The 27,530-nt window shown below is 36.7% G+C and overlaps 1 protein-coding gene across 3 annotated transcripts in view; it reads left to right on the top strand.

The window, feature by feature from the left end:
* LOC133650348 (solute carrier family 66 member 2) overlaps nt 1-26,998 on the top strand; it is a 54,362-nt gene extending 27,364 nt beyond the window's left edge. For all 3 annotated transcript variants that reach the window (XM_062047488.1, XM_062047486.1, XM_062047487.1), the window contains 2 exons: nt 4,194-4,410; nt 25,810-26,998. In XM_062047488.1, the coding sequence (XP_061903472.1) occupies nt 4,194-4,410; nt 25,810-26,020 (428 nt within the window). In that variant the 3' untranslated portion in view covers nt 26,021-26,998. The remainder of the gene's footprint in view (nt 1-4,193; nt 4,411-25,809) is intronic.
* Nucleotides 26,999-27,530: the final 532 nt, after the last annotated feature.

Raw genomic sequence — 27,530 nt, 5'->3', positions numbered from 1 at the left:
AGACACTTCACCCTTGCTCTTGATGGGTCGTGGTTAGGGCCTTGCATGGGAGCTCCCGACATCAGTGTGAATGGGTGAATGTGGAAATAGTGTCAAAGTGCTTTGAGTACCTTGAAGGTAGAAAAGCGCTATACAAGTATAACCCATTTACCATGTCGCGAAATGAGTCTGCACGAACGCAGAGTGCGGTTTTTACAATCAAGGATTTTGGCACTGTTTTTACGTCATAGACCAGCCAGATCCAACAGATGATGTATCAGTCAAATTCAAGCATTACTAGGGGTGCTGTAAATAATGGATTCACATCCAAATTGCTATCTTTATAAATACAATTTGGGAATCGATTCAAAATTTTCAAGAATCGATTTTTAAAAAGACATATTGTGACTACTCGTCGTTTATTATAATTGATATACCAAACATATCGCGAGAATCGGTTTGATTCAAGATGATAAAATTCAGCATCGGTGCATCTCCCCAAGAATTGGAGCCAAATTAAATCGTGAATTGTTGCCACATTCACATCGCAAAGCATTACTACCGAAAATGCTGTGATTATGACAGCCTTACTTTCACTTAGCTAAACCTAAAAGATGTTGTGTTGATCGTAAACAAAAGCACAACACTAACAGATGAGTAGCACATCCGACAGAAGGCGACAGTGCTGCTGAGTGGTGACCACTTGTGATACTTCAAATGCAGCTGCAGCCATCTTGCAGAGTTAATCGGTTAAAGCCGATGTTTTTTTTAATTATTAGCGCTTCTGTAGACCACTATGGTTACCTCTGTGGTTAATTGAATAAAGGCCTTAATTGAAGCATTGACAACATCTTTAATAAACCCTTGTGATCCTTTTGTATCCGTAATTTTATTACAGCCATACCTAATTAATTCTTCAATGTGTGTGTGTTTGTGCGTTGAATGAAACCGCTTTATGTCACGTGATGCGTGTATAAATCCTATTTTAAAGATGTAGCAGATCTTTGCTATCACCTCTGCTGTTCTCACTTTCTGGCGCAAATAGACGCGGCCATAACACCTTAGGAAGTAACCGTAAAGACGCCGCGCCTACTCATAGTACCTGTATCATCATGATCATCATCACCACAAAGCAATCAGTGCCTCTCTCTTGTGGCATTGATACCAACTCATTATGAGTATTGACTGCGTTGATCATTCCAGGAAGTCAGCCTTGTGCTCAGAATCTTTATGTTGTCATTCTTGCTCTGAAAACACTCAAGTGACACCAGGCCGAATGTTGTTCATCATTCATTAGTGTCAAGTTTCTCAGCCAATAGCTAATATACCTGGCTTCATCATTATCATCATCATCCTCCTCCTCCCCCCCTTGGCTGCCTATTTGTAGCAGCAACATATCGTTTTTTATTACATTGTGTGAAGATTCACAGCTTAACTGTGAAGCTTCTTTTTGTCTATGTGCTAATTTATTCAACGCTCAAAAGGAGCTCATTCGCTTGCTTTTACATGCTTTTTATGGTGTAAAAACCTGTTTCTAAACACATTATTTTTTATATTGCTTATCTGAATTTTCTTTACATTTCTGAGATAATTCAGATTGTTTTATGTGTTTGTTTGCACAATTATGTTATATATGCTTACTGAACACTTACAAAAATAACATGTTTCTAGAGAAGGATATTTATATAATGCTTGACTGTTATTTACTTAAATTATCGAAATAATTAAGATTTTTTTTTAATTTGTAGATTTATTTTTAGTTTGTTTTTACTCTTTACTGTATACTATTATTGAGTACATTGCACTTAAAAAGAACATATTTCTAGACAGGAATTATATTTAAATACTGCTTGACTGTAATTTGATAACATTTTCCAGATAATTACAAAAAAAAAGTTATTTTTATTTACAATTTTTTATATTTATTTATTTATTTTTTACTTGATTTCTGTTTTTTGCGCTCATTCTACACCTGCACATAAAGAAATATAACTTTTTTTTAGAAAGGAAAGATCCTTTTATACTGCTTGACTGTAATTTGATTAAATTGTCCAGATAATTATAAGTTGTACGTATTTTATATGTTTGTATATTTTTTTGATAATTTTTTTTGTAAATGTTTTACTTAAGTTCTGTTTCTTGTTTATGTTCTGGGTTTTTTTTACACTCACTGTACACTTTAGTAATTACACTGGCACATAAAAAAGAAAACGTTTTTAGACTGGAAGGAAAAAAATTTTATACTGCTTTACGTTAATTTGATGAAATTGTCCAGATTATTAGAAATTGCACATATTTTTATGTACATTTGTTGTTGTTTTTTACATATTTTACTTAATTTGTGTTTCTTAAGATCATTTTATACTGTACTAAGTACATGTAAAAAAGACCATGTTTTTAGACAGGATGGGTATTTTTAAATTGCTTGATTATTTGATTAAGTTGTCTTGATAATTAAAAATGTTATGTATTTTATGCACATTTGTGTGTGTGTATATATATATATATATATATATTTATATATATATATATATATTTTTTATTTTTTATTTTTATTTTTATTTTTTTTTATTTTTTTTTTTTTGCCTAATTTGTGTTTTTTACCCTCACTCTACACTTTTCCAAGTACACTTGCACATAAAAAAGAAAGATAACTTTTTTAGACCGGAAGGATATTTTTACACTGCTTGACTGTAATTTGATTAAATTGTCCAAATAATTAGAAATTGTATGTATTTTTATATACATTTGTATAATTTTTGTACTTGTTTTGTATACTTTTTTACTTAATTTCTGTTTCTTACTCTCACTCTACACTTTACGAAGTACAATTGCACATAATTATTAAAAAAAAAAAAACCCAGACAGTAAGGATATTTTTACACTCCTTGGCTGTAGTTTCATTAAATTATCCACATAGTTTAAAAAAAGGAAAAAAAAAAAAGTATTTTTATTATATTTTGTATATTTGTTTGTACAGTTTTTTAAATTTCTGATTCTTACGCTCACTCTACGCTTTATTATGTAAAAAGGACTAGACTGGAAGGATTTTATTATACTGCTTGACTGTAGTTAAAAAAGTATGTATTTTTATATTATTTTGTATATATTTTTGTACTTCTCTTATTTGATTTTCTGTTTTTTACACTCACTTTACACTTATGTAAAAAGAACATGTTATTAGACAGGAAGGATAGTTTTATATTCAATATTTATATTTTATATTTATATTTTTATTTAAAAAACATGTATTTTTATGTATAATTGTATATTTTTTTATACATGTTTTACTTAATTTCTGTTTCTTACGCTGACTCCACACTTTACTTGAACATAAAAAATATTTTTTTTAGGCAAGAAATATATTTTTATACTGCTTGACTGTAATTTGATTAGATTGTCCAGATATTTAAAATATATTATGTATGTTTGTATATATGTGTGTATATATATATATATATATTGGATTAGATTGTCCAGATATTTAAAATATATTATGTATGTTTGTATACATGTATATATATATATATATATATATATATATATATATATATATATATATATATATATATATATATATATATATATATATATATATATATATATATATATATATATATATATATATATATATATATATATATATATATATATATATAATTTTTTTTTTTTTTTTTTTTTTTTTTAGTGGAGATATTTCTCGACATTAAATATATTTTTATATTGCTTGACTCAACCGTAATTTGATTAAATTGCCCAAATAATTGAAAAGTGGATATATTATACCGGTATATACATTTGTGTATACTTTTTTTTTTTTTTTACTAAATTCACTTTACTTACACTTTACACTTTGAGTACACTTGCACATAAAGATAACATGTTTCTAGAAAACATGGATATATTTTTACACTTTGACAGTAATTTGATTACATTTTCCAGATAATTAAAAATGTTATGCTTTTTTTTTTTTACATTATGTAAATTAGTGGATTTAAAAAAAAAAAAATTTTCTTTACTGTTTTTTTTTCTTCAAAATTTTATACGATCACTGTACACTTTGAGTACTTATTCAGTATTGTACACGAGTTGTAGCCACTATAATGAATAAAAATGTGTACTTACTACTGTGTTTAGGGGAGTATATTGCAGCTGTTCAAATACAATATATTATTCCTCTTATACACTACATTTCCCTATACTACCCCTTTTAGACTTCGACTGGAGCTACTTCTGGTCGTGGAGCCGCTTCTTGGACTACTTGCAGTGCGTGGTGGCCTTCACGCTGGTGTCGGCCTACGTCACCTACGTGCTCCTGGACTCAGCCGTCTTCGTTGAGTCGCTGGGCTTCCTGGCGGTGTTCACGGAGGCCATGCTGGGGACGCCGCAGCTTTACTGCAACCACCAGAACAAGTCGACAGAAGGCATGAGGTGAGTTTTCCCAGACCTTTTTGCTTTTATTGCATTGGAATGATACATTTTTTGTGCACTACTGTTGTTATATTAATCCTTCCCAAGCCACACAGTGAAAACAAAACACCAGATATCATTGTGACAAATGGATACTTGAGAATAGAAGGTGATATGAGAGAGGGAGGAAAGTAATAGAACATAATTCATTGTAGGATGTCTCCAAGACTGATAAAAAGAGTATGCACACCCCTCCCAGCTACTTGGTCCTCTGCACTAGGCAGATAAGAGCAACTCCAGCAGTACTGCGCCACCATCTAACCCGCCATGACCGCTCCCACGCTGGCTTCTCCATACATTCCCTTTTTGTTTTATTCCCTACAACCAAACAAGAAGGATCCACTCGTCTGACTTATCATACTGTATAACATCGCATATATTACCAGTTTTACCCCAAAATGCATTTGACGCACAAAGAATCCAACCCCAGCATAATTTCTCTTTTCCAAAATCTTATTTTGAAGGGACCGGAGAATGTGTACTATTCCGGTGGTAGTGTTTCCAATATTTTAACCTGTTGTGCAGCTGAAAAACAGTAAGCCAAATATTCGTAACAGTAAGTACTTTTGTGGTGGTGACCCCAAATTTGTGGGAAAATTAGTTACAAATCTCTTTTATTTTGAAGGCCAAATCCTGATAGTTATGTGCGGTTCTCAAAACCACAGAGAATGTTGCTTTGGTGTTGCTGATATTTTGCAACTTATGTGTAGCTAAAAAGTGGTAACCGCATTATTAAAGACACTTCATCATGATACAGTATACAAGTTTGTGTTATTTTCGTTAAATCTGTGGAAAATATTCTCAATTTGATATCCAAATCCTAAAAAATGCACAATCATGTGCAAAACACGGAGAATGTTTGATATTGTTTTTGTAGTGTTTGTAGTATTTTGTGTAGAAAAAAAAGTCTGCACCCATGTTGTTAGACACCTCTTATGATACAGTATGCAGTTTTGTGTTTGTGGAGAACATTTTTTTTTTTGAAGGCCAAATCCTAACTATTACGCAATATGGTGCTGGTGTCAAACCACAGAGAATGTTTGCTGTTTTGTTTTTGATATTTTGCCACTCTTCTGTAGCTAAAAGAGTGGCAACCACATTTTTGGAGACACATCTCATGGTTATTATTATTCTCTGTGATTAAACCACAGAGAATATTTGTTTTAATTTTTTTAGCGTTTCTAATGATTTGCCCCGTGTGTAGCAAAAAAAAGTATTTAACCACATTATTAGGCACCTATTAGGGGTTAGGGTTATGATAAAGGTTGGTATTTTTTCCCTCAAATCTGAGGAAAACGCTAACTTTGAAGACCACTTCCTAACAATGACACAATTGTGTGCTTATTTTGTCCCTTATGTGGAGCCAAAAAAAGTGGTAACCATACTATTAGACACTTCTTATCATGATACAGTATTTATTTTTGTGTTATTTTACCTGAAGTCTGTGGTAAACATGTGTATTTTGAAGGCCAAATCATAACAATTATACAATAATGTTTCTTATTGTTTTTGTAATAGTTTGCCCCTGATGTGTAGCTAAAATGTGGTAACCACATTATTAAAGACACTTCTCATCGTGATAGTGTATAATTTTGTTATTTTCCTTAAATCTGTGAGAAACACTCTTATTTTGAAGGCCAAATGCCTTGTCAATAGTGTGCTGTTCTCAAACCACAGAGATTGTTTGTTATTGTTTATGTAGGGTTTCTAATATTTTACTTTATTATTCGTAGGAAACTTTATTTTGAAGGCCAATTCCTTAAGATTACACACACTCCGATAAATATTCTGCTCCTAAGCACTAATAAAGTTTACTATTTTGTTGGTGTGGACTGTACCGCATCATACTTAATGTATGTGAAAGTAGGAATGTCCCGATATACGTTTTTACTTCCGACACGATACAGATATTTTAGCCTTGTGTATTGGCCAATACCGATTTTGTTACAATACGATATCAGCACATATACATTCTTGTATTATTTTGCAGTGTGAAATGTTGGAAAAGGTTTGATCGAGTAAAGTTAGTCAAACAGAGAACAATGTTAGCTATGAAAAAGACAATAGGGCTGCGAATCTTTGGGTGTCCCACGATTCGATTCAATATCGATTCTTGGGGTCACGATTCGATTATAAATCGATTTTTTTTTTTTTCGATTCAACGCGATTGTTGATTAAAAAACGATATTTTTCCGATTCAAAACAATTCTCTATTCATTCAATAAGTAGGATTTCAGCAGGATCGACCCCAGTCTGCTGACATGCAAGCAGAGTAGTAGATTTTTGTAAAAAGCTTTTATAATTGTAAAGGACAATGTTTTATCAACTGATTGCAATAATGTAAATTTGTTTTAACTATTAAATGAACCAAAAATATGACTTATTTTATCTTTGTGAAAATATTGGACACAGTGTGTTGTCAAGCTTATGAGATGCGATGCAAGTGTAAGCCACTGTGACACTATTGTTCATTTTTATTTATTTATTTATTTATTTTTTATAGATATCTAATGATAATGTCAATGAGGGATTCTTAATCACTGCTATGTTGAAATTGTTACTAATATTGATACTGTTGTTGATAATATTCATTTTTGTTTCACTACTTTTGGATTGTTCTGTGTCGTGTTTGTGTCTCCTCTCAATTGCTCTGTTTATTGCTGTTCTGAGTGTTGCTGGGTCGGGTTTGGTTTTGGAATTGGATTGCATTGTTATGGTATTGCTGTGTATTGTTTTGTTGGATTGAATAGTTAAAAAATAATAAATAAATAAAAATCGATTTTTGAAAAATGAGAATCGATACTGAATCGTACAACGTGAGAATGGCGATTTGAATTCGAATCAATTTTTCCCACACCCCTAAAAGACAATATATCATACATCCATAGACGTGGATGCATATGGAAAAAATGCAAATTATTTATCTGTACAGTAATCTATTTATTTATATCGGCACTTTATTGCTCTTTTATCCTGCACTACAACGAGCTAATGCAAGACAATTTCGTTCTTATTTGTACTGTAAAATTCTAATTTGAATGACAATAAAAGGAAGACTAAATCTAAGTCTAAGTCTTATTGGAGGACCTTTTAGATGTTTGCACAAATAAACGCGCTGCAGGACGGCTTGGGCTTTTACATGCAAGCCGATACTTGTTTTTTCTGCCTATATCAGACCAATATCTGTATATGTAGACAAGCATAATGGATACCTTTTCTTAGCTACATAAAAATAGCTAAATATTCTATACATTTGTAGAGACCATATACGATTATCCTCCCAAAGCGTGTAACAACCACTTTATTCAACCATGAGTTGCACAATATGCTGTGAAAAATATCACCAATGTGATTCCTGAATACTCAACCTGTAGAAAAGCTCTCAGGGTGATCTTTTATTATATACATCAGCTTTTGTTTCCCTTTTCTCTGGTAGCACAACCTGTTGACAGCTGTTGCTAGGTTACTTCACCTCAGCATTCCATTCAAGGTCTACATGTTCAGGTCTAACATATGTTTAGACACCCAGCAGTGTTGAATGAGTGAGTGTGTGCGTGCAAATTAGTACGTGGGTTTTCTGATGGACAGAAGAGGCACAGCAGAGTGCCCTTTCTTGGGGAGGGGGGAAAAAAACAACTAAATCCGTGCACGTCCATGCGGAAAAGCATCGAGCTCCTTTTATCCTAATTAATGTCTCTACGTGCTGTAAGCTACCTGGAGAAGATACCTTTCTTCCTGCTTCTCCTGTTAGAAGTTTGCATTAATTGTCCTCGCTGAGTCAACACACAAGCTCGTCTTTTATTAATGAAGCATGGCGGAGAGTCCTCTTAAAGACCTATTTTGTCCCGCGAGGGCATCCTGGAAGACGGCTCACAGTTGTCTGATGTTCCGTCGATCCTCGCGGGGGTTTGGATTAATTCAGTCTGAGTGTGTAGAATGTAACTTCATTGCACTGCTCCCTTTCTTCTTGCCTGTCGCTTTTTATAATTATGCCTCATGTGTGGGCAGCGGCATCTTTAACCTGATTCAAGGACTATATTACAGGTGCAGAGGCCTGATATTATCATTAGGCAAGGCAAGGCAAGGCAACTTTATTTGTATAGCGCTTTTCATACACAAGGCAGACTCAAAGTGCTTCACAGACAACAAAGTGAAATGAAAGAAAATAAAAGCAAAATTAAAATGCAGACAATAAAAATAAAAACATTGCAGACTTTAAAAGTTAAAAGATTATAAGATTTAGCTGAAAGCTAAGGTGAACATAAAAGTCTTCAGTCTAGTTTTAAAAGTAGTCAGAGTTGGGGAAAGTCTGACATCTTCAGGAAGTTTATTCCAGCTATTTGTTGCATAGTGACTGAATGATGCTCTCCCTTGATTTGAGTTTACTCTTGGAACCGCTAACAGATTGGTCTCAGAAGATCTTAGTGATCTAGAGGGCTTATATAGTGGGAGCATATCAGTAATATACTTCGGCCCTAGAACATGTAGTGATTTATGTGAGCAGGAGGATTTTGAAATCAATTCTCTGATGTACAGGGAGCCAATGTAAGGATTTAAGAATTGGTGTAATGTGCTCACATTTTTTGGTCTTTGTTAGAACTCTAGCAGCAGCGTTCTGAACAAGCTGTAGCTGCCTGACAGTTTTTTTGGGAAGACCTGCAAGGAGACCATTACAATAGTCTAGCCTACTGGTAATAAAGGCATGTACAAGTTTTTCAAAGTCTTTTTACATTATTGAGGTGATAGTAGGCCGATTTTGTTACTGATTTGATGTGACTGTCGAAATGTAAATCAGAATCTAAAATAACCCCAAGATTTCTGGCTTTATTTGAGGTTATCAGGGACAGTGATTGAAGGTGTTGGACGACTTTAAACCTTTCTTTTTTAGCACCAAAAACAATTATTTCAGTTTTATCTTCATTTAGTTGTAGGAAATTTTGCCACATCCAGTGTTTGACTTGCTCAATGCACTGGCACAGAAGATCTATGGGGCGATAGTCATTTGGTGATAGCACTACATAGATTTGGGTGTCATCGGCATAGCAATGATGGTCAATGTTATTATTTTGCATGATTTGTCCTAGTGGGAGCATATAAATGTTAAATAAAGTCGGCCCCAAGATTGAACCTTGGGGGACTCCACACGTTACGTTGGTTGGTTCTGATACATTAGTATTATTACACAGCCTGCTAAAGGCAGAGCTGCATGCTGATGCTGACCAGCCCGCCATAAAACAACTATAAGACAACAAAAAAGAGAGACGGGACATTTAGGACAGCCAACTGCAGCCTTATAAGGATTGTGTTTTTGAGCAGAGTATAGCGAGATAACAGCTTCGTTTAGCACACACAAAGAAAATAGAAAAAAAAAAAACACACACAATTTCCTGACTGATGCTGCCGTCACCCCAGCGGCGGTGCGCGTATAAGAGCCTAGCATAAAGCATCTTTTGGATTACCTGCAGCCGGACACGCTTGTGGTCAGTTGCAGGGCTGCTTTTTCTGCTCAATAAAAGTACATATTAAATTCCTCAGGAAATGTATTATGTAATTTTGATGATAATTTAAAATAATAAAACATCCTTTTTAAAAAGTAATACAATACTACTATGTTTTAAAATTAAATAAAATATGTTGTATATAGTTTGAGTTTGAGTTTATTTCGAACATGCAACGTGTTTGTTTACCGTATTTTTCAGATTATAAATCGCTCCGTAGTTAAATCGCACGGGCCAAAAATGCATAATAAAGAAGGAAAAAAACATATATAAGTCGTACCAGAGTATAAATCGCATTTTTGGGGGAAATTTATTTGGTAAAATCCAACACCAAGAATAGACATTTGAAAGGCAATTTAAAATAAATAAAGAATAGTGAACAACAGGCTGAATAAGTGTACGTTATATGAGGCATAAATAACCAACTGAGAACGTGCCTGGTATGTTAACGTAACATGTTATGGTAAGAGTCATTCAAATAACTATAACATATAGAACATGCTATACGTTTACCAAACAATCTGTCACTCCTAATCGCTAATCTCAGTTTTTATAAGTTACCGCCAATGTTATAATGATAAATTTTCATAGGTACGGAAATAGTAGCAGGTAGCACCTTTTTTTTCACAATGCACTTCTGCCATGAACCGCCCCCGCCAAATTTTTATTGGTTGACGTGTGTGTGTGACGATTGCTGATATACCGTATTTTTCTGACTATAAGTCGCTCCGGAGTATAAGTCGCACCGGTCGAAAATACATAATAAAGAAGGAAAAAAACATATATTAGTTGCACTGGGGAAATGTATTTGATAAAACCCAACACCAAGAATAGACATTTGAAAGGCAATTTAAAATAAATAAAGAATAGGGAACAACAGGCTGAATAAGTGTACGTTATATGAGGCATAAATTACCAACTGAGAACGTGCCTGGTATGTTAACGTAACATATTATGGTAAGAGTCATTCAAATAACTATAACATATAGAACATGCTATATGTTTACCAAACAATCTGTCACTCCTAATCGCTAAATCCCATGAAATGTTATACGTCTAGTCTCTTACGTGAATGAGATAAATAATATTATTTGATATTTTACGGTAATGTGTCAATAATTTCACACATAAATTGCTCCAGAGTATAAATCGCACCCCCGGCCAAACTATGAAGAAAACTGCGACTTACAATCCGAAAAATACGGTATTTATAGTGGTTTTTCTGCTTATTTACTGTATATGTGTAAAATAATGTAGGTCAGTGTTTTTGCAACTTGTTTATATTAGTATTCCAGATCTCAACTAGGGATCAACCGATTATTGGCGCCTTTTTTTAATTATTGTTTTGTATTTTCGGTTTTACAGCTACAACACAAATAAATCAGCAGATACAATACAAACACATATGATACCGGTATTTATTATGAAACAATTTAAAAAATGGTGATAAGTAGGAACAGGGTTGTATGGTATACAGGTACTAACAAAGTACCGCGGTACTAATGAATTAAAAACGGTGCTATACGGTCTTTGAAATATACCGGTACCTTTTTATTTTCATCCGCATGCTGCCGTGCGGTGGTGACGTACAGAGCCAAGGCGCATGTTGAGTGTGTCAACGCGCACACAGAGCGCGTACAAGCAGAAAGAGCATGGGGAGGAAGAATGGCAAAAAAATGTCATCATCACTGGTTAATAAAGAGGGTGCGTGAAGCGCAATATGAAGGTATTTAGACTTCAAAACTAACGATAAAGGTGACTCTTAAAACGCAGATGTTCCGCGCTGCTTTAAAACATGCCTCGCCAAAAGGTGGCAATACGGTATTACACTTAAACTTAGGTAAACATCTAAATAACAAGCATCCAGTTTTGCATAAGGAGTTTAAAGAGCGACAGGTAATAATGTAGTTAACTAACTGCCCTGCTGTGCGCATTTAGGTACCAAGCAGCTGGTTGGCTTGTTGTCAATTATTAGCGCTGACAAAATCACCCACGGAGCGCAAACTAATGCAAGTGAAAATTTAAATGACTGGATTTTGTAACAAATTCCCACAATTTTGTTTGTGTTTTCTCTTAAACAATGTGTCTTTTACCTCCTACATGTCTTATCAGTGTAGTTTCAGCCATATAATTGTTTTTAGTATTTTAGTATTATATTTGTTTTAAAGCCCAGACTAAGAGTTACAACCATAAATCATGAAGCATTTAATATAATGTCAGCAAAGCTTTCTAACTAATCCTAGATTATGGCAGTCTATATCTAATATGTAAAATTGTAAATTGTTCTTTAAATGCAGTAAGAAAATACTAATGTGTTTACTGCCTTTTAATTTCAATCTCATCAATCAATCAATCAATGTTTATTTATATAGCCCTAAATCACAAGTGTCTCAAAGGGCTGCACAAGCCACAATGACATCCTCGGTACAGAGCCCACATACGGGCAAGGAAAAACTCACCCCAGTGGGACGTCGATGTGAATGACTATGAGAAACCTTGGAGAGGACCGCATATGTGGGTAACCCCCCCCCTCTAGGGGAGACTGAAAGCAATGGATGTCGAGTGGGTCTGACATAATATTGTGAAAGTCCAGTCCACAGTGGATCCAACACATCAGCGAAAGTCCAGTCCATAGTGGGGCCAGCAGGAAACCATCCCGAGCGGAGACGGGTCAGCAGCGCAGAGATGTCCCCAACCGATGCACAGGCTAGCGGTCCACCCGGGGTCCCGACTCTGGACAGCCAGCACTTCATCCATGGCCACCGGACCTGTGCTACTCCCCCTCCACAAGGGAGAGGGGAGCAGAGGAAAAAAGAAAAGAAACGGCAGATCAACTGGTCTAAAAAGGGGGGGTCTATTTAAAGGCTAGAGTATACAAATGAGTTTTAAGATGGGACTTAAATGCTTCTACTGAGGTAGCATCTCTAACTGTTACCGGGAGGGCATTCCAGAGTACTGGAGCCCGAATAGAAAACGCTCTATAGCCCGCAGACTTTTTTTGGGCTCTGGGGATCACTAATAAGCCGGAGTTTTTTGAACGCAGATTTCTTGCCGGGACATATGGTACAATACAATCGGCAAGATAGGCTGGAGCTAGACCGTGTAGTATTTTATACGTAAGTAGTAAAACTTTAAAGTCACATCTTAAAGGCCTACTGAAAGCCACTACTACCGACCACGCAGTCTGATAGTTTATATATCAATGATGAAATCTTAACATTATAACACATGCCAATACGGCCGGGTTAACTTATAAAGTGACATTTTAAATTTGCCACTAAACTTCCGGTTCGAAACGCCTCTGAGGATGACGTATGCGCGTGACGTAGCCCGGGGAACACGGGTATGCCTTCCACATTGAAGCCAATACGAAAAAGCTCTGTTTTCATTTCATAATTCCACAGTATTCTGGACATCTGTGTTCGTGAATCTGTTGCAATTATGTTCATTGCATTATGGACAAAAGAAGCTGAGCAAGCAAAGAAGAAAGTTGTCGGTGCGAAACGGACATATTTTTCGAACGAAGTCAGCAACAACAGTACACAGCCGGCGCGTCTTTGTTTACATTCCCGAAAGATGCAGTCAAGCTGGAAGAACTCGGATAACAGAGACTCTAACCAGGAGGACTTTTGACTTCGATACACAGACGCCTGTAGAGAACTGGGACAACACAGACTCTTACCAGGATTACTTTGATTTGGATGACAAAGACGCAGACGTGCTACCGTGAGTATGCAGCTTTGGCTTGTAAACATTTGATCACTTGACCGTATGTGCGCAACTTTTTTTTTGCGTATGTACGTAACTTTTTAAAAATATATAAGCTTCATGAACCTTGGGTTAGGTGAACGGTCTTTTGGGCTGAGTGATTGTGTGTGTTGATCAGGTGTTTGAATTGTATTGGCGTGTTCTATGGAGCTAGGAGCTAGCATAGGAGCTAGGAGTTAGCATAACAAAGACGTAGGTGTTTTTATGCAGGATTAATTTGTGTCATATTAAATATAAGCCTGGTTGTGTTGTGGCTAATAGAGTAAATATATGTCTTGTGTTTATTTACTGTTTTAGTCATTCCCAGCTGAATACCAGGTACCGTGAGTATGCAGCCTTGGCTGCTAAACATTTGATAGCTTGACCGTATGTGCGCGTCACGTACGTAACTTTTTAAAAATATATAAGCTTTATGAACATTGGGTTAGGTGAACTGTCTTTTGGGCTGAGTGATTGTGTGTGTTGATCAGGTGTTTGAATTGTATTGGCGTGTTCTATGGAGCTAGGAGCTAGCAGAGGAGCTAGGAGCTAGCAACTTTTTAAAAATATATAAGCTTTATGAACCTTGGGTTAGGTGAACGGTCTTTTGGGCTGAGTGATTGTGTGTGTTGATCAGGTGTTTGAATTGTATTGGCGCGTTCTATGGAGCTAGGAGCTAGCAGAGGAGCTAGGAGCTAGCATAACAAACACGTAGGTGTTTTTATGCAGGATTAATTTGTGGCATATTAAATATAAGCCTGGTTGTGTTGTGGCTAATAGAGTAAATATATGTCTTGTGTTTATTTACTGTTTTAGTCATTCCCAGCTGAATATCAGGTCACCCCCGGCTCTCACAGCATCTTCCCTATCTGAATAGCTTCAACTCCCCACTAGTCCTTCACTTGCACTTTACTCATCCACAAATCTTTCATCCTCGCTCAAATCAATGGGGAAATTGTCGCTTTCTCGGTCCGAATCTCTCTCACTTCATGCGGCCATCATTGTAAACAATAGGGAACTTTGCGTATATGTTCAATTGACTACGTCACGCTACTTCCGGTAGGGGCAAGCCTTTTTTTATCAGATACCAAAAGTTGCGATCTTTATCGTCGTTGTTCTATACTAAATCCTTTCAGCAAAAATATGGCAATATCGCGAAATGATCAAGTATGACACATAGAATAGATCTGCTATCCCCGTTTAAATAAAAAAAATTCATTTCAGTAGGCCTTTAAGTGCACAGGAAGCCAGTGCAGGTGAGCCAGTATAGGCGTAATATGATCAAACTTTCTTGTTTTTCTCAAAAGTCTAGCAGCCGCATTTTGTACCAACTGTAATCTTTTAATGCTAAACATAGGGAGGCCCGAAAATAATACGTTACAGTAATCGAGACGAGACGTAACGAACGCATGAATAATTATCTCAGCGTCGCTAATCTCCTAAAATTGTTGTAGTGCAATAATGTTGTTTAATGTTTCGTAATTTCAGTTAAAATTATGTCAATGTTGACATTTTTTGTAGTCTCCGAGTCCTTTATTTTGGAAAGTATCGATATACATTTGGTACCCGTACCAAAATATTGATATCGGGACTACCCTAAGTAGAGTGTGAGTTAGTAGTAATAACCAGTGCTCCCTTCTGCTAAGCTGCAGCTAAATTTTACTGCAAATGAATATCGGCTCCAAATATCGGTTATCGGCCTTCTTGACTACTAATAATTGGTTATGGTACTCGCCCTGAAAAAAACATATCGGTGGATCTCTAATCTCGACATCAAGTATCACTTTAGTTTTGACCCTTAAACTGGTTTACAGCTTTACTGCTCCCGAGGTGTACGTAATTTGTTGCATTTTTGTAGGTTTTTTGGGGGGTTTATTTTCAGTTTAAGGTTCCCTATTATGCAAAACCCACTTTTCTTTCCTATTGGTCCCTGCTGTGGCATGTGGTTCGTTGCAATGCGGTCTACCATATGCTTTGTAGTGCTTTTTTTTTTTTTTTTTTTTTTTAACCTATAACTTGCATTTTTTTAACATTTTATACCATTATTGCCACTCCACGACTCAACCCTCAGTCATTCCAGCCCACACACAGGTGACAAATAAGTAGCCAGACGACATTCATGGCTTTTCCCAGGCACCCTCTGTGTTGGAGAGGCGGGGGAGGACTTGATCAAACAAGATTCCCCGCCTCTCTCATGGTTACCTGCAGAAAGGACGGAAGGCGTCCTCATAACCGAGACGGCGGTTCGCCAAGGAACCGATGTGGAGGAGTGTAAAGAACATAGCTAACAAGCTCCTCACTGTGAGTGCGAGGTCGGCATGCTGCAGGGAGGCAAGCAGGTACAGAAGGAGGCGGATTGAAGGGGAACGGGCAATGAGAGAGCGAGACAAGTACTGAGAGAGTGAGCAGGTGAAAGAGAAGTGCAGCAAGAAGCGAGCGTGAGGTAAACGGCAAGGTTTGCACAATTGGGCCTTTCGAATAAAAAGGGCTGAGGTGAACCTGGAGGCATGAATAATGCAAAGGGAGGTTTGGCGGCAAAGCTTTACCTTGACGAGGCAGACACACGTATGAACTAGCAGACGGTGTATGGCAGGGATGTCCAAAATGCGGCCCGGGGGCCATTTGCGGCCCGAAGGTAATTTTTTAACGGCCCCACGGCACATTCTAAAAATACGATAAAAAAAACAAACAAACATAAAAAGTGGTATAAAAGAGCAAACAGGTGAAATGTAACAAGAAAATGTTGCGTTATTTACTCCAGTAACACAAAGCTGCCATGCAGGCTGTTTCTTTCTTTAAAAAATAATAATGAATCAAAATCAATGTCATTATGAATTATTGACCTTTTCAAGGCTCCATTTACTTTACATTAAATATTCCACTTTGAGATATTTTTGGGGGAAAATGTTGCATATTTTTTGGTTGCCATTTAAAAAACAAATTTTTTTAAAGAATGGCCTAAAACGAACAAACAAAAAACAAAAACAACAATAAAACTTATAATTGACGAATAGATCTGAAGTTGATCTTGAGACCATTGTGGTAAAAGTTTAAAAAATTGTTGGATTTATTTTTTTAAACTTTACTGAGCAGTACCCATTTGGATCCCCAATAATTTTAGTGGGACTTTTTTTTTTTTAAGTGTCATTGCTCAAAAAAATAATGAATTGAAATCAATGTTGTTATGAGTTATTGACCTTTTTAAGACTCCAATTATTATACAATCTCAAATATTCCACTTTAAAATTTAATTGGGGGAAAATATTGCATATTTAGTTTTTTTCCATAAAAAAACACGGTTTTCCTTGACAAATATGGCATACAACATAAATCTCTAAAAGCGTTATATTGACAGATAGACCTAATGTTGATCTAGAGATTTAAACCTTGAATAATAATAATAATAATAATAATACTAAATAATGACACATTTGTAATATTTTTTTTGACCAAAACCTTTTGGGGTCCCCGGGATCAAGTCTGAGTGGAGGCCTAAATGTATCTTTTTTTATACATATACTGTATTGGTTTTTAAAATAAAAAATATCAAAATGGCCCCCGCTTGCTTTGATTTTTCAGTGTGCGGCCCTCAGTGGAAAAAGTTTGGACACCCCTGGTGTATGGGATGCAGACGGCGGGGTGAACACCAGCTCACCCGTCATTCTTTTCTTTGCAGAAAGCTAATCAGCGTATAGGGAGGCATGGGACTCATTCTGTAGCCTGTTTGTTTCCAGCCTGCAGGAGGTAGTCCTGAATGCATAAGTGCTGTGTACGGGTCAGGATCGTGGAGCGAGCGCTGACATAAGTGGGTATTCACTGGAAAACACATTAAACATGTTGAATGGATTCCTGCTGAGACGTTTCAGAAAAAACACGTTCACTGTGACTCTGTATTTACTTTTACTGGCTGCAAGAACCCTTTTAAAAGAGGGTGATTTCACAAGATTTGACGTAAGCTCAAACAACATAGATCCTTTATTTACTGCAGATTTAGATGACATTTGGGCCTGGTTTGTTTTTTTGTGTGTAAAACATCTAAGCAAGCAGCACACCATGCACTGTAAGGTTGTACGGTATACCAGTATTAGTATAGTACCGCGATACTAATGAATCATATTCGCCTCTAAAAAGTACCGGTCCGCCACATGTAAACATGTTTCACGCATTTTGGCTTATTAACTAAAGATAAATCAAGATATCTTGATTTCATGTATCATCCCTGAAGGACGAGTGATTGTTATACATGCTTCACAACATACCGCAGCACCCCGGACTCGTTACATTGGCAGTGTTAAAACTGGACTGAAGTTACCAATCGCTAGTCAAGATTCCATTACGTCCACTCGTTATTCATTACGACAGACATCTTTGCTTTAAACACACTACACAAATGTGAATGAAAGGCATACTTACTCAACAGCCATAGGGTGGCAGTGTGAACAACGCCAACACTGTCATAAACATGTGCCATTTAGTGAAGCCACACTAAACAACAACGACAAACACATTTTGGGAGAATATTTGCACCGCAACACAACATAAACACTACAGAACAAATTCCCAGAATTCCCTGCAGCGGCAACTCTTTCGGAACGCTACAATATAAACAAACGCCATTGGTGGATCTACAGCTAACATCCACTGTACTGATCTAGTCAATACTACTATGATTACATCGATAATATTTTAGCATCACAAAATCTTCTTTCGTTTTAAAAAAATTTGTATTATGTTTATAAACTCTGGAAATATGTCCCTGGATACATGAGGACTTTGAATATGACCAATGTATGATCCTGTAACTACTTGGTATCGGATTGATACCCAAATGTGTGGTATCCTCCAAAACTAATGGAAAGTATCAAACAACAGACGAATAAGTAATTATTACATTTTAACAGAAGTGTAGATAGAACATGTTAAGAGAGAAAGTAAGCAGATATTAACAGTTAATGAACAAGTACATTAATAATTCATTTTCTACCACTTGTCCTTAATAATTTTTACAAAATAAAATGGAAAATGACACAATATGTTACTGCATATGTCAGCAGACTAATTAGGAGCCTTTGTTTGTTTACTTACTACTAAAAGACAAGTTGACTTGTATGTTCATTATTTTATTTAAGGACAAACTTGCAATAATAAACATATGTTTAATGACAGAAAGATTTTTTGTTCAAATAAAGCCAATAATGAATTTTTTTGTGGTCCCCTTTATTTACAAAAGTACCGAAATACATTTTGGTACCGGTACCAAAATATTGGTATCGGGACAACACTAATGCACTGTCTTGCACACTACCTTATATTGAATAGTCAAGGTGATGTAAAGGCAGACTTGGTGTGCATGGTTTAGTTATTTGACAGAAACATAGCCCCTCTATGCAGCTGTAGAAAAACATTTGGGTCAATTTGTCTTTTTCCACTTACCTGACGTCCGTCAACCAATGCAGCAAGCAGCGTACCATGCACTGTCTTGCATGCTCCTTAATTTTGACAATTAAAATTAATCATAATGTCTTATCTCCAAGCTTTCGTAGTTTAACCTCAAATGTAGCACCTCTGTTATCTGTAGAAATGGACCAAATTTTTCCTTGTCCCTTAGTTTAGCAAAGCATAGCGCCAAGCAGCAAACCATGCACTGTCTTGCATACTCTCACATATTTTGACCATTGGAAGTAATAGCAATATTTTATCTCCTATCTTGCATAACCCTCTAATTTTCTGTAAAAATGGACAACATTTGGGTCCATTTGTCTTCTTTTATGTTTGTGAGTTTAGTGAACAAAAGCAGCAGGCAGCATACCATGCAATCTCTTGCGTACTGTAATGTTTCATCTCCTACCATGCATAGTTTTGTTTTACAAAAATACTGTAACCTTCTAATCATCTGTAAAAATTGACAATATGTAGTTCCATTTGTCTTTTTTCATGTTCTTTTGTTAAGCAAAGCATAGCAGGAAGCAGCATACCATGCACTGTTTTGCATACTCACATATTTTGACCATTGGAAATAATAGCAATATTTTGTCTCCTATCTTGCATAACCCTCTTATTGTCTGTCAAAATGGACAACATTTGGGTCCATTTGTCTTTTTCTATGTTTGTGAACAATAGCAGCAGGCAGCATACCATGCAATGTCTTGCGTACTCACGTATTTTGACCATTGAAAGTAATATAAATGTTTCATTGCATACCTTGCATAAATTACTTAAAACATAACCCTCTATTTTTCTGTAAAAATGGACAACATTTGGGTCCATTTGTCTTTTTCCATATTGGAGTTCAATGAAAAATAGTACCAAGTAGCATACCATGGACTCTTGCAAACTCACATAGTATGACCATTCAAAGTAATGGTAATGTTTCATCTCCTACCTTACATAGTTTTTTTTACAAACATACTATAACCTTCTAATCATCTGTAAAAATTGACAATATGTAGTTCCATTTGTCTTTTTTCATGTTCCTTTGTTAAGCAAAGTATAGCAGGAAGCAGCATACCATGCACTGTTTTGCATACTCACATATTTTGACTAATGGAAGTAATAGCAATATTTTATCTCCTATCATGCATAACCCTCTTATTGTCTGTCAAAATAGACAGCATTTGGGTCCATTTGTCTTTTTTTATGTTTGTGAACAATAGCAGCAGGCAGCATACCATGCAATGTCTTGCATACTCACGTATTTTGACCATTGAAAGTAATATAAATGTTTCATTGCATACCTTGCATAGATTACTTAAAACATAACCCTCTATTTTTCTGTAAAAATGGACACCATTTAGGTCCATTTGTCTTTTTCCACATTGGAGTTCAGTGAAAAATAGTACCAAGTAGCATACCATGCACTCTCTTACAAACTCACATAGTATGACCATTCAAAGTATTGATAATGTTTCATCTCCTACCTTACATAGTTTTTTTTACAAACATACTGTAACCCTCTAATCATCTGTAAAAATTGACAATATTTAGGTCCATTTGTCTTTTTTCATGTTCCTTTGTTAAGCAAAGTATAGCAGGAAGCAGCATACCATGCACTGTCTTGCATACACACTATTTTGTTTAATCGCCTACCTTGCATGGTATATTTACAAACATAACCCTATATTTATCTGTATAAATATAACAATTGGAACCATTGTCCTTTTCCACGTTGCTTATTCAGCAAAACAGCATACCATGCACTGTCTTGCATATTAACATGTTTTGACCATTCAAAACAGGGGTGATGTTTTATCTCCTTGCTTTCATTGTGGAGTCTCGAATGTAGGGAATTTTATTATCTGTAGAAATGGATTTGGGTCAAATAGTCTTTTTCAATGTCTCTTAGATAAGCAAAGCATAGCAACAAGCCGCATACCATGCACTATCTTGCATAGTCACATATTTTGACCATTGAAAGTAATGGTGATTTTTCATCTCCTACCTTGCATAGTTTAATGACAAACAACCTATAGAAATGGACAACATTTGGGTCCATTTGTCTCTTTCCATGTTCGTTAGTTAAGCAAAGCATAGCAGGAAGCAGCATACCATGCACTGTCTTGCATACTCACATATTTTGACCATCACATAGTTTGTTTAATCTCCTACCTTGCATGGTACATTTACAAACATAACCAATTGTTAATGTATTTGTATAAATTAACAATTGGTTCCATTGTCTTTAAAACAAATGTTTTGTCTTTTTAGTTATTGCTTATTAACTCAGGTAGTGATAAGTAGTTTTTGCTTTTGTTAAGGAAGTAATCAGTATAATTGTCATCAAAATTTGAATCGTATTTTCATCTTGAAAATATTAGGTATGCACATTAGTATGACCAATACTGCCCCTGTAGCTACTTCGTATTGGAACGATACTCAAATTTGTAATATCGCTTAAGACTAACGTGAAGTATACAAACAACAGAAGACTAAGTGCTTTGTACGTTTTAACAGACTAAGCACAACAGTGAGCAGCATATCATGCACATTCCTTCATGTTCATGCATATACCGTATTTTCCAGACTGTAAGCCTCTACTTTTTTCCCCACGCTTTGATTCCTGCTGTGCGGCTAATTTATGGATTTTTTCTTTGCTAACAGCCATTCAACAAATAGCATTCATATTATGCTGACATAGACACTGATTAGGTGAGTTATTGTTTGTGCTCTGGTGCCATCTTTTGTACGAGTTCGCTCACTGTAGGTGCTGTGGGTTCAAATTGTACTTCCTGTTTGGTGCCTCAAACCGGAAGTAAAACCGTGCATAGCGTTTATGCCGAAAGGATTCTTCATTCATCACTCCAAGCAACATTTGTAAGTTTTACATCCATCCATCCATTTTCTACCGATTGTGCCTCTCGGGGTTGACTGGAACCTATCCCAGCTGCATTTGGGCAGAAGGCAGGGTACTCACATTCACACACTAGGGCCAATTTACTGTTTTACAATATAAATAAAACAATTCATACTTACTAAACCGTCCCATGTGTGATGCCAGTAGGAGGGTTTTCATGCATATTTGTACGTGCTATCTAGGGCTGCAACTAACGATTAATTTGATCATCGATTAATCTGTCGATTATTACTTCGATTAATCGATTAATAATCGGATAAAAGAGACGAACTACATTTCTATCCTTTCCAGTATTTTATTGGAAAAAAACAGCATACTGGCACCATGTTCTGGACATTGGGGATGCAGCATACACCAATAATAACACAGAAATGTAACTCATCAGATCAGAACTGGATCAGATATTCTACACATTGCTGTTGTGAATAATAAAGGATTCATTTTAGGCTGCCTCTAAATAATAGCATGAAATAGTCCAGCACCTTCATAACGTTTAGTTATACTAAAGCGTCAGTCATAGTTAAATATATGTATATAGCTTTCTCAGGCCCGGCTACATTGATCCATTATGAAACCAACCTGAGATATTTCTGTACGTTACGTTTATTTCGAAATTGGTAACCGTGCGTTTTCTCTCTCAAAACGGAGTCAAATGTGCCGGAGACACATTATCAGCCCCGCGTTGCAACAAAGGCATAACGTTAACGTTACTCACAAAAAAGCTGAACTCATGAATGCCTGTTGCCACTATGGACTTAAATAGTTACGTACTGTGAGTTCTTCCCTTCATCCATGGCTCCAACATGTTTCCTTTTCAGGTGCTCCTGAAGCAATGTTGTACTTCCGTGCCATTTTGCAGGAAACTGTCTTCTTTGAAGTCTTTAAAGTGAAGTGTTCCCACACTTTTGACGACTTAGGTCGTACACTTTTCTCCATTGACGCAATAACCTCAAGATGTTTCTCCGCTAAACTATCGGTACTGTTTTCCTGCGCCATTTTTCGAATGTTTCCAGCAAAGCAGACGGCGTCGTCACGTGAGCTGTACATGACACATCATTGGCTAGCTTACTGGCACCTCATGAGACGTAGCCTCAGCGCCGCCCTGGCGCTGTTTTGTACTGTTTTTGTACTTATTTTGATTATTGTTTCTCAGCTGTTTGTAAATGTTGCAGTTTATAAATAAAAGTTTATAAAAAAAATAATAATAATAATAATAATAATAAAAAGCCTCTGCGCATAGCATAGTTCCAACGAATCGATGACTAAATTAATCGCCAACTATTTTGATCATCGATTTTAATCGATTTAATCGATTAGTTGTTGCAGCCCTAGTGCTATCGTAATGTACGGTAATCAAGCTAGCGTCATTAGTATTAGCTAATATTCTAACACTGTGCTAGTATTATTAACTTACAATGTCATTCTTTTTGTATTGTTCCAGTTTTGTAAATTCCCCAAAACGTCACCGTGGAGTTATGGAGTCTGTTTAGTTGATTGGAGAGCTAGCTTCCGCAGCTAGTGGGTCCATCACGATGACTTCTGTTTTGTTTGATCACCCGTTTTACTGCCGTGTGACATGCACCGTTTGGAAACAATTAAGTATTAAATATACATGTACAAAATCTTTCATGCCGTTGTATATCTGCCGCTTATAGTCCGGTGCGGCTAATATATGTAAACATATTTCATATATCTTTGTATCTAAAATATGGTCGGTGCGGAAAATACTTTAATGATGCAACATAGCACCCATTTATTCAACTAAGCTCAACAGTGAGCAGCATATCATGCACATTCCTAAATGTTGATGCTTATAATGATAATTATAATCCACAAGCGATGCTGAGATCATTATCCATGCGTTCGTTACATCTCGTCTCGATTACTGTAACGTTTTATTTTCGGGCCTCCCTATGTCTAGCATTAAAAGATTACAGATGGTACAAAATGCGGCTGCTAGACTTTTGACAAAAACAAGAAAGTTTGATCATATTACGCCTATACTGGCTCACTTGCACTGGCTTCCTGTGCACCTAAGATGCGACTTTAAGGTTTTACTACTTACGTATAAAATACTACACGGTCAAGCTCCTGCCTATCTTGCCGATTGTATTGTACCATATGTCCCGGCAAGAAATCTGCGTTCAAAGAACTCCGGCTTATTAGTGATTCCCAGAGCCCAAAAAAAGTCTGCGGGCTATAGAGCGTTTTCTATTCGGGCTCCAATATTATGGAATGCCCTCCCGGTAAAAGTTAGAGATGCTACCTCAGTAGAAGCATTTAAGTCTCATCTTAAAACTCATTTGTATACTCTAGCCTTTAAATAGACTCCCTTTTTAGACCAGTTGATCGGCCGTTTCTTTTCTTTTCTTTTCTACTCTGCTCCGGGGTGGACCGCTAGCCTGTTCATCGGATGGGGACATCTCTACGCTGCTGACCCGTCTCCGCTCGGGATGGTTCCTGCTGGCCCCACCATGGACTGGACTTTCGCTGATGTGTTGGACTTTCACAATATTATGTCAGACCCACTCGACATCCATTGCTTTCGGTCTCCCCTAGAGGGGGGGGGGGTTACCCACATATGCGGTCCTCTCCAAGGTTTCTCATAGTCATTCACATTGACGTCCCACTGGGGTGAGTTTTCCTTGCCCGTATGTGGGCTCTGTACCGAGGATGTCGTTGTGGCTTGTACAGCCCTTTGAGACACTTGTGATTTAGGGCTATATAAATAAACATTGATTGATTGATTGATTGAATTATAATAATAATAATATAAATGAATTAGATTTATATAGCGCTTTTCGAGACGCTCAAAGCACTTCACAGAGAAGTGAGAGCACATCATTCACTCCACATTCATGGTGAATGGGAATCTTTGGCGACCACACGATTCGATTCGTGGGGGTAATGATTTGATTCAGAATAGATTCTCCATTCAAAATCAATAATAATTAATAACATTGGTTGCCAGTTCTATGATTAACTACATTTCTCCATAAACTAGATAACCACTCTGACACATTTCTTTAATACTTAAAAGAAACTTGGTTTTGTGGTTGGAGTGTCCGCCCTGAGATCGGTAGGTCGTGAGTTCAAACCCCGGCCGAGTCATACCAAAGACTATAAAAATGGGACCCGTTACCTCCCTGCTTGGCACTTAGCATCAAGCGTTGGAATTGGGGGTTAAATTCCCAAAATGATTCCCGGGCTGCTCACCGCTGCTGCTCAATGCTCCCCTCACCTCCCAGGGCGTGATCAAGGGTGATGGGTCAAATGCAGAGGATAATTTCACCACACCTAGTGTGTGTGTGACAATCATTGGTACTTTAACTTTAACTTTTGGCATCAGGTGTTTCTTTATGGAGGACCAGCCTTCAGGGGATTGACATAGTGCTCAGTGACCGTCAGTTGACTGGAGTGTACATGCCAGAATAAATTAAGAATACATTAAAATAGATCCACCCCCGGGGATGAAGATGGGAATTCTTCGAAAGCGATTTGTGAATAAGTTATTGAAATATGTGGAGGGGGAGGAGCGGGGGGTTGTCTCCCTCTTGAGTGAGTTATGGGAAATGTCAGAGGAGGTCAATCAAGCTCGGCACTGTTCATTAGCTTGATAAGGTTGATTGATTTTTGATTTAACGATGGAAGCCGTCACGGCTCGACTCATTTACGTCTTCAAACAAGCTCCAACCCTCCACGCGATTGCTTTTTTTAAAAAACAGTTTGATTGAATCCCCAACCCTCTCGACTGTGTCCTCGCAGCATCAAGATGGTGCTGATGTGGACAAGCGGCGACACCTTCAAGACAGTCTACTTCCTGCTCACCCAGGCGCCCGTGCAGTTCTGGACGTGCGGCCTGCTGCAGGTAATTGTGGACTTTGCCATCCTCTTCCAAGTTTACTACTATAGTCGCTACCCACACAAGCCGGCGTCGCACACCGTCTCCCACACCACTAGTGCCAAAGCCCTCTGAGATCTCGCCAAGAGTGGGAACCGGAAAAAAAAACCTGTTTATTTATGATACTCAGTATGAATAAAAAGTTACTGTAGTATTGCTAGGGACATGTACAGTAGTGAAGGCATTCATATGGCCCCATTCAAGGAAGGTGGGGGGTTAATCATTTTGCACTGCAGTCTGCTGAAAATAATGGAAAGCGGCACTCTACATAGCAAATGGTCAAAGTGGGAGTTGTTACAAAATGTATTTTAAGATATTCAACACCCCCCCCCCCCCCCCCCCCTCCAAATTTGTCACGTTTCAAGTGTCAGGTCAACCGTGACGAATGGGGCCAAATGAATCCCCTTCCTGCTGAAAGTGAAAATGGAGGATTTTGGAGTGTTTTCATGGGGAACTTACCCCTTTTTAAGGGGTTTATGTCAGTGTTCTGAAGTTGAACTCTTGTGGACTAAGAAAAAAAGTGTTCACCCAGGACTGAAAGCAAAAGGCAAAGATGAAGACTGCAAATTCATGCGGAGAATCTTTTTTTGCACAGACTTTGTGGGTTGACTGTTGCATGGCCGCCCTTCCTCTGCCTTAAAACCCCACAATCAGACATGGACAACCCAGTTCTATATATCATTGAATGTACAACAAGGCATTTTTTTTTCATGTCGAACAATCAAAGGTCAAAGTGTATAAGAACAAACAAGAGCAGACTTCCAAAAGGATCCCTTGAAGAACAATTTTTTTCCTCAAAGATGAATTGTGAATGGTTCAATTCTCTACCGGAATCGTATCTTCTCAGCCATCACACCACCGCATGACCCTCGTATTCATTACATTGCCAATATAACACCTCCTTCTCGTCCGTCCATCCTTGTCATTTTATTTTTTTTACATGAAAATTAATTTCCTGTTCAGTTGAATACCGAATCAGACCCTCATCACCTGAAGAATCAGAACATCGTCACCTGAAGGCCCTTATCTTCCCTGCAAGCCATATATATATATATATATATATATATATATATATATATATATATATATATATATATATATATATATATATATATATATATATATATATATATATATATATATATGTATATATATATATATATATATATATATATATATATATATGCAGTATATGTATAATCTCTTCCTACTGCTATTAACTATTAATCATGATAAGTCTTCAGTCAACTGCACTGTTTCTGCTCCTCAGCAGCCGTATGGATATTAATTTAATATGGATTTGCCTCCTTGTTCTCCACATAGTCGACAAGCTGGAATAACCTGGTAACAGTAAAATCAAATTCGATTTTATCTCCTTAATATTACTTTACTTTTTACATTGTCTCATTTATGTATTAGCTTCTATACCAAAACTACCCTTTTTTATATAGTTCTCATTATGTATTTGCAATGTTACAAAATGGCTTTTGAGCGTCCGCCAACACTGGTTTGGAGGAAATGGACCAAATAAAAAAAAGACATGGAAAGACTCCTGTTGAGTTTTGCATTTTTAATATGTTTGTAT

Source organism: Entelurus aequoreus, linkage group LG05 (genome assembly GCF_033978785.1).
Source record: "Entelurus aequoreus isolate RoL-2023_Sb linkage group LG05, RoL_Eaeq_v1.1, whole genome shotgun sequence".
In the NCBI taxonomy this organism is placed as follows: Eukaryota; Metazoa; Chordata; class Actinopteri; order Syngnathiformes; family Syngnathidae; genus Entelurus; species Entelurus aequoreus.
Note: the sequence above shows the minus strand (reverse complement) of the source record. Positions and strands in the feature narration are given on the sequence as shown.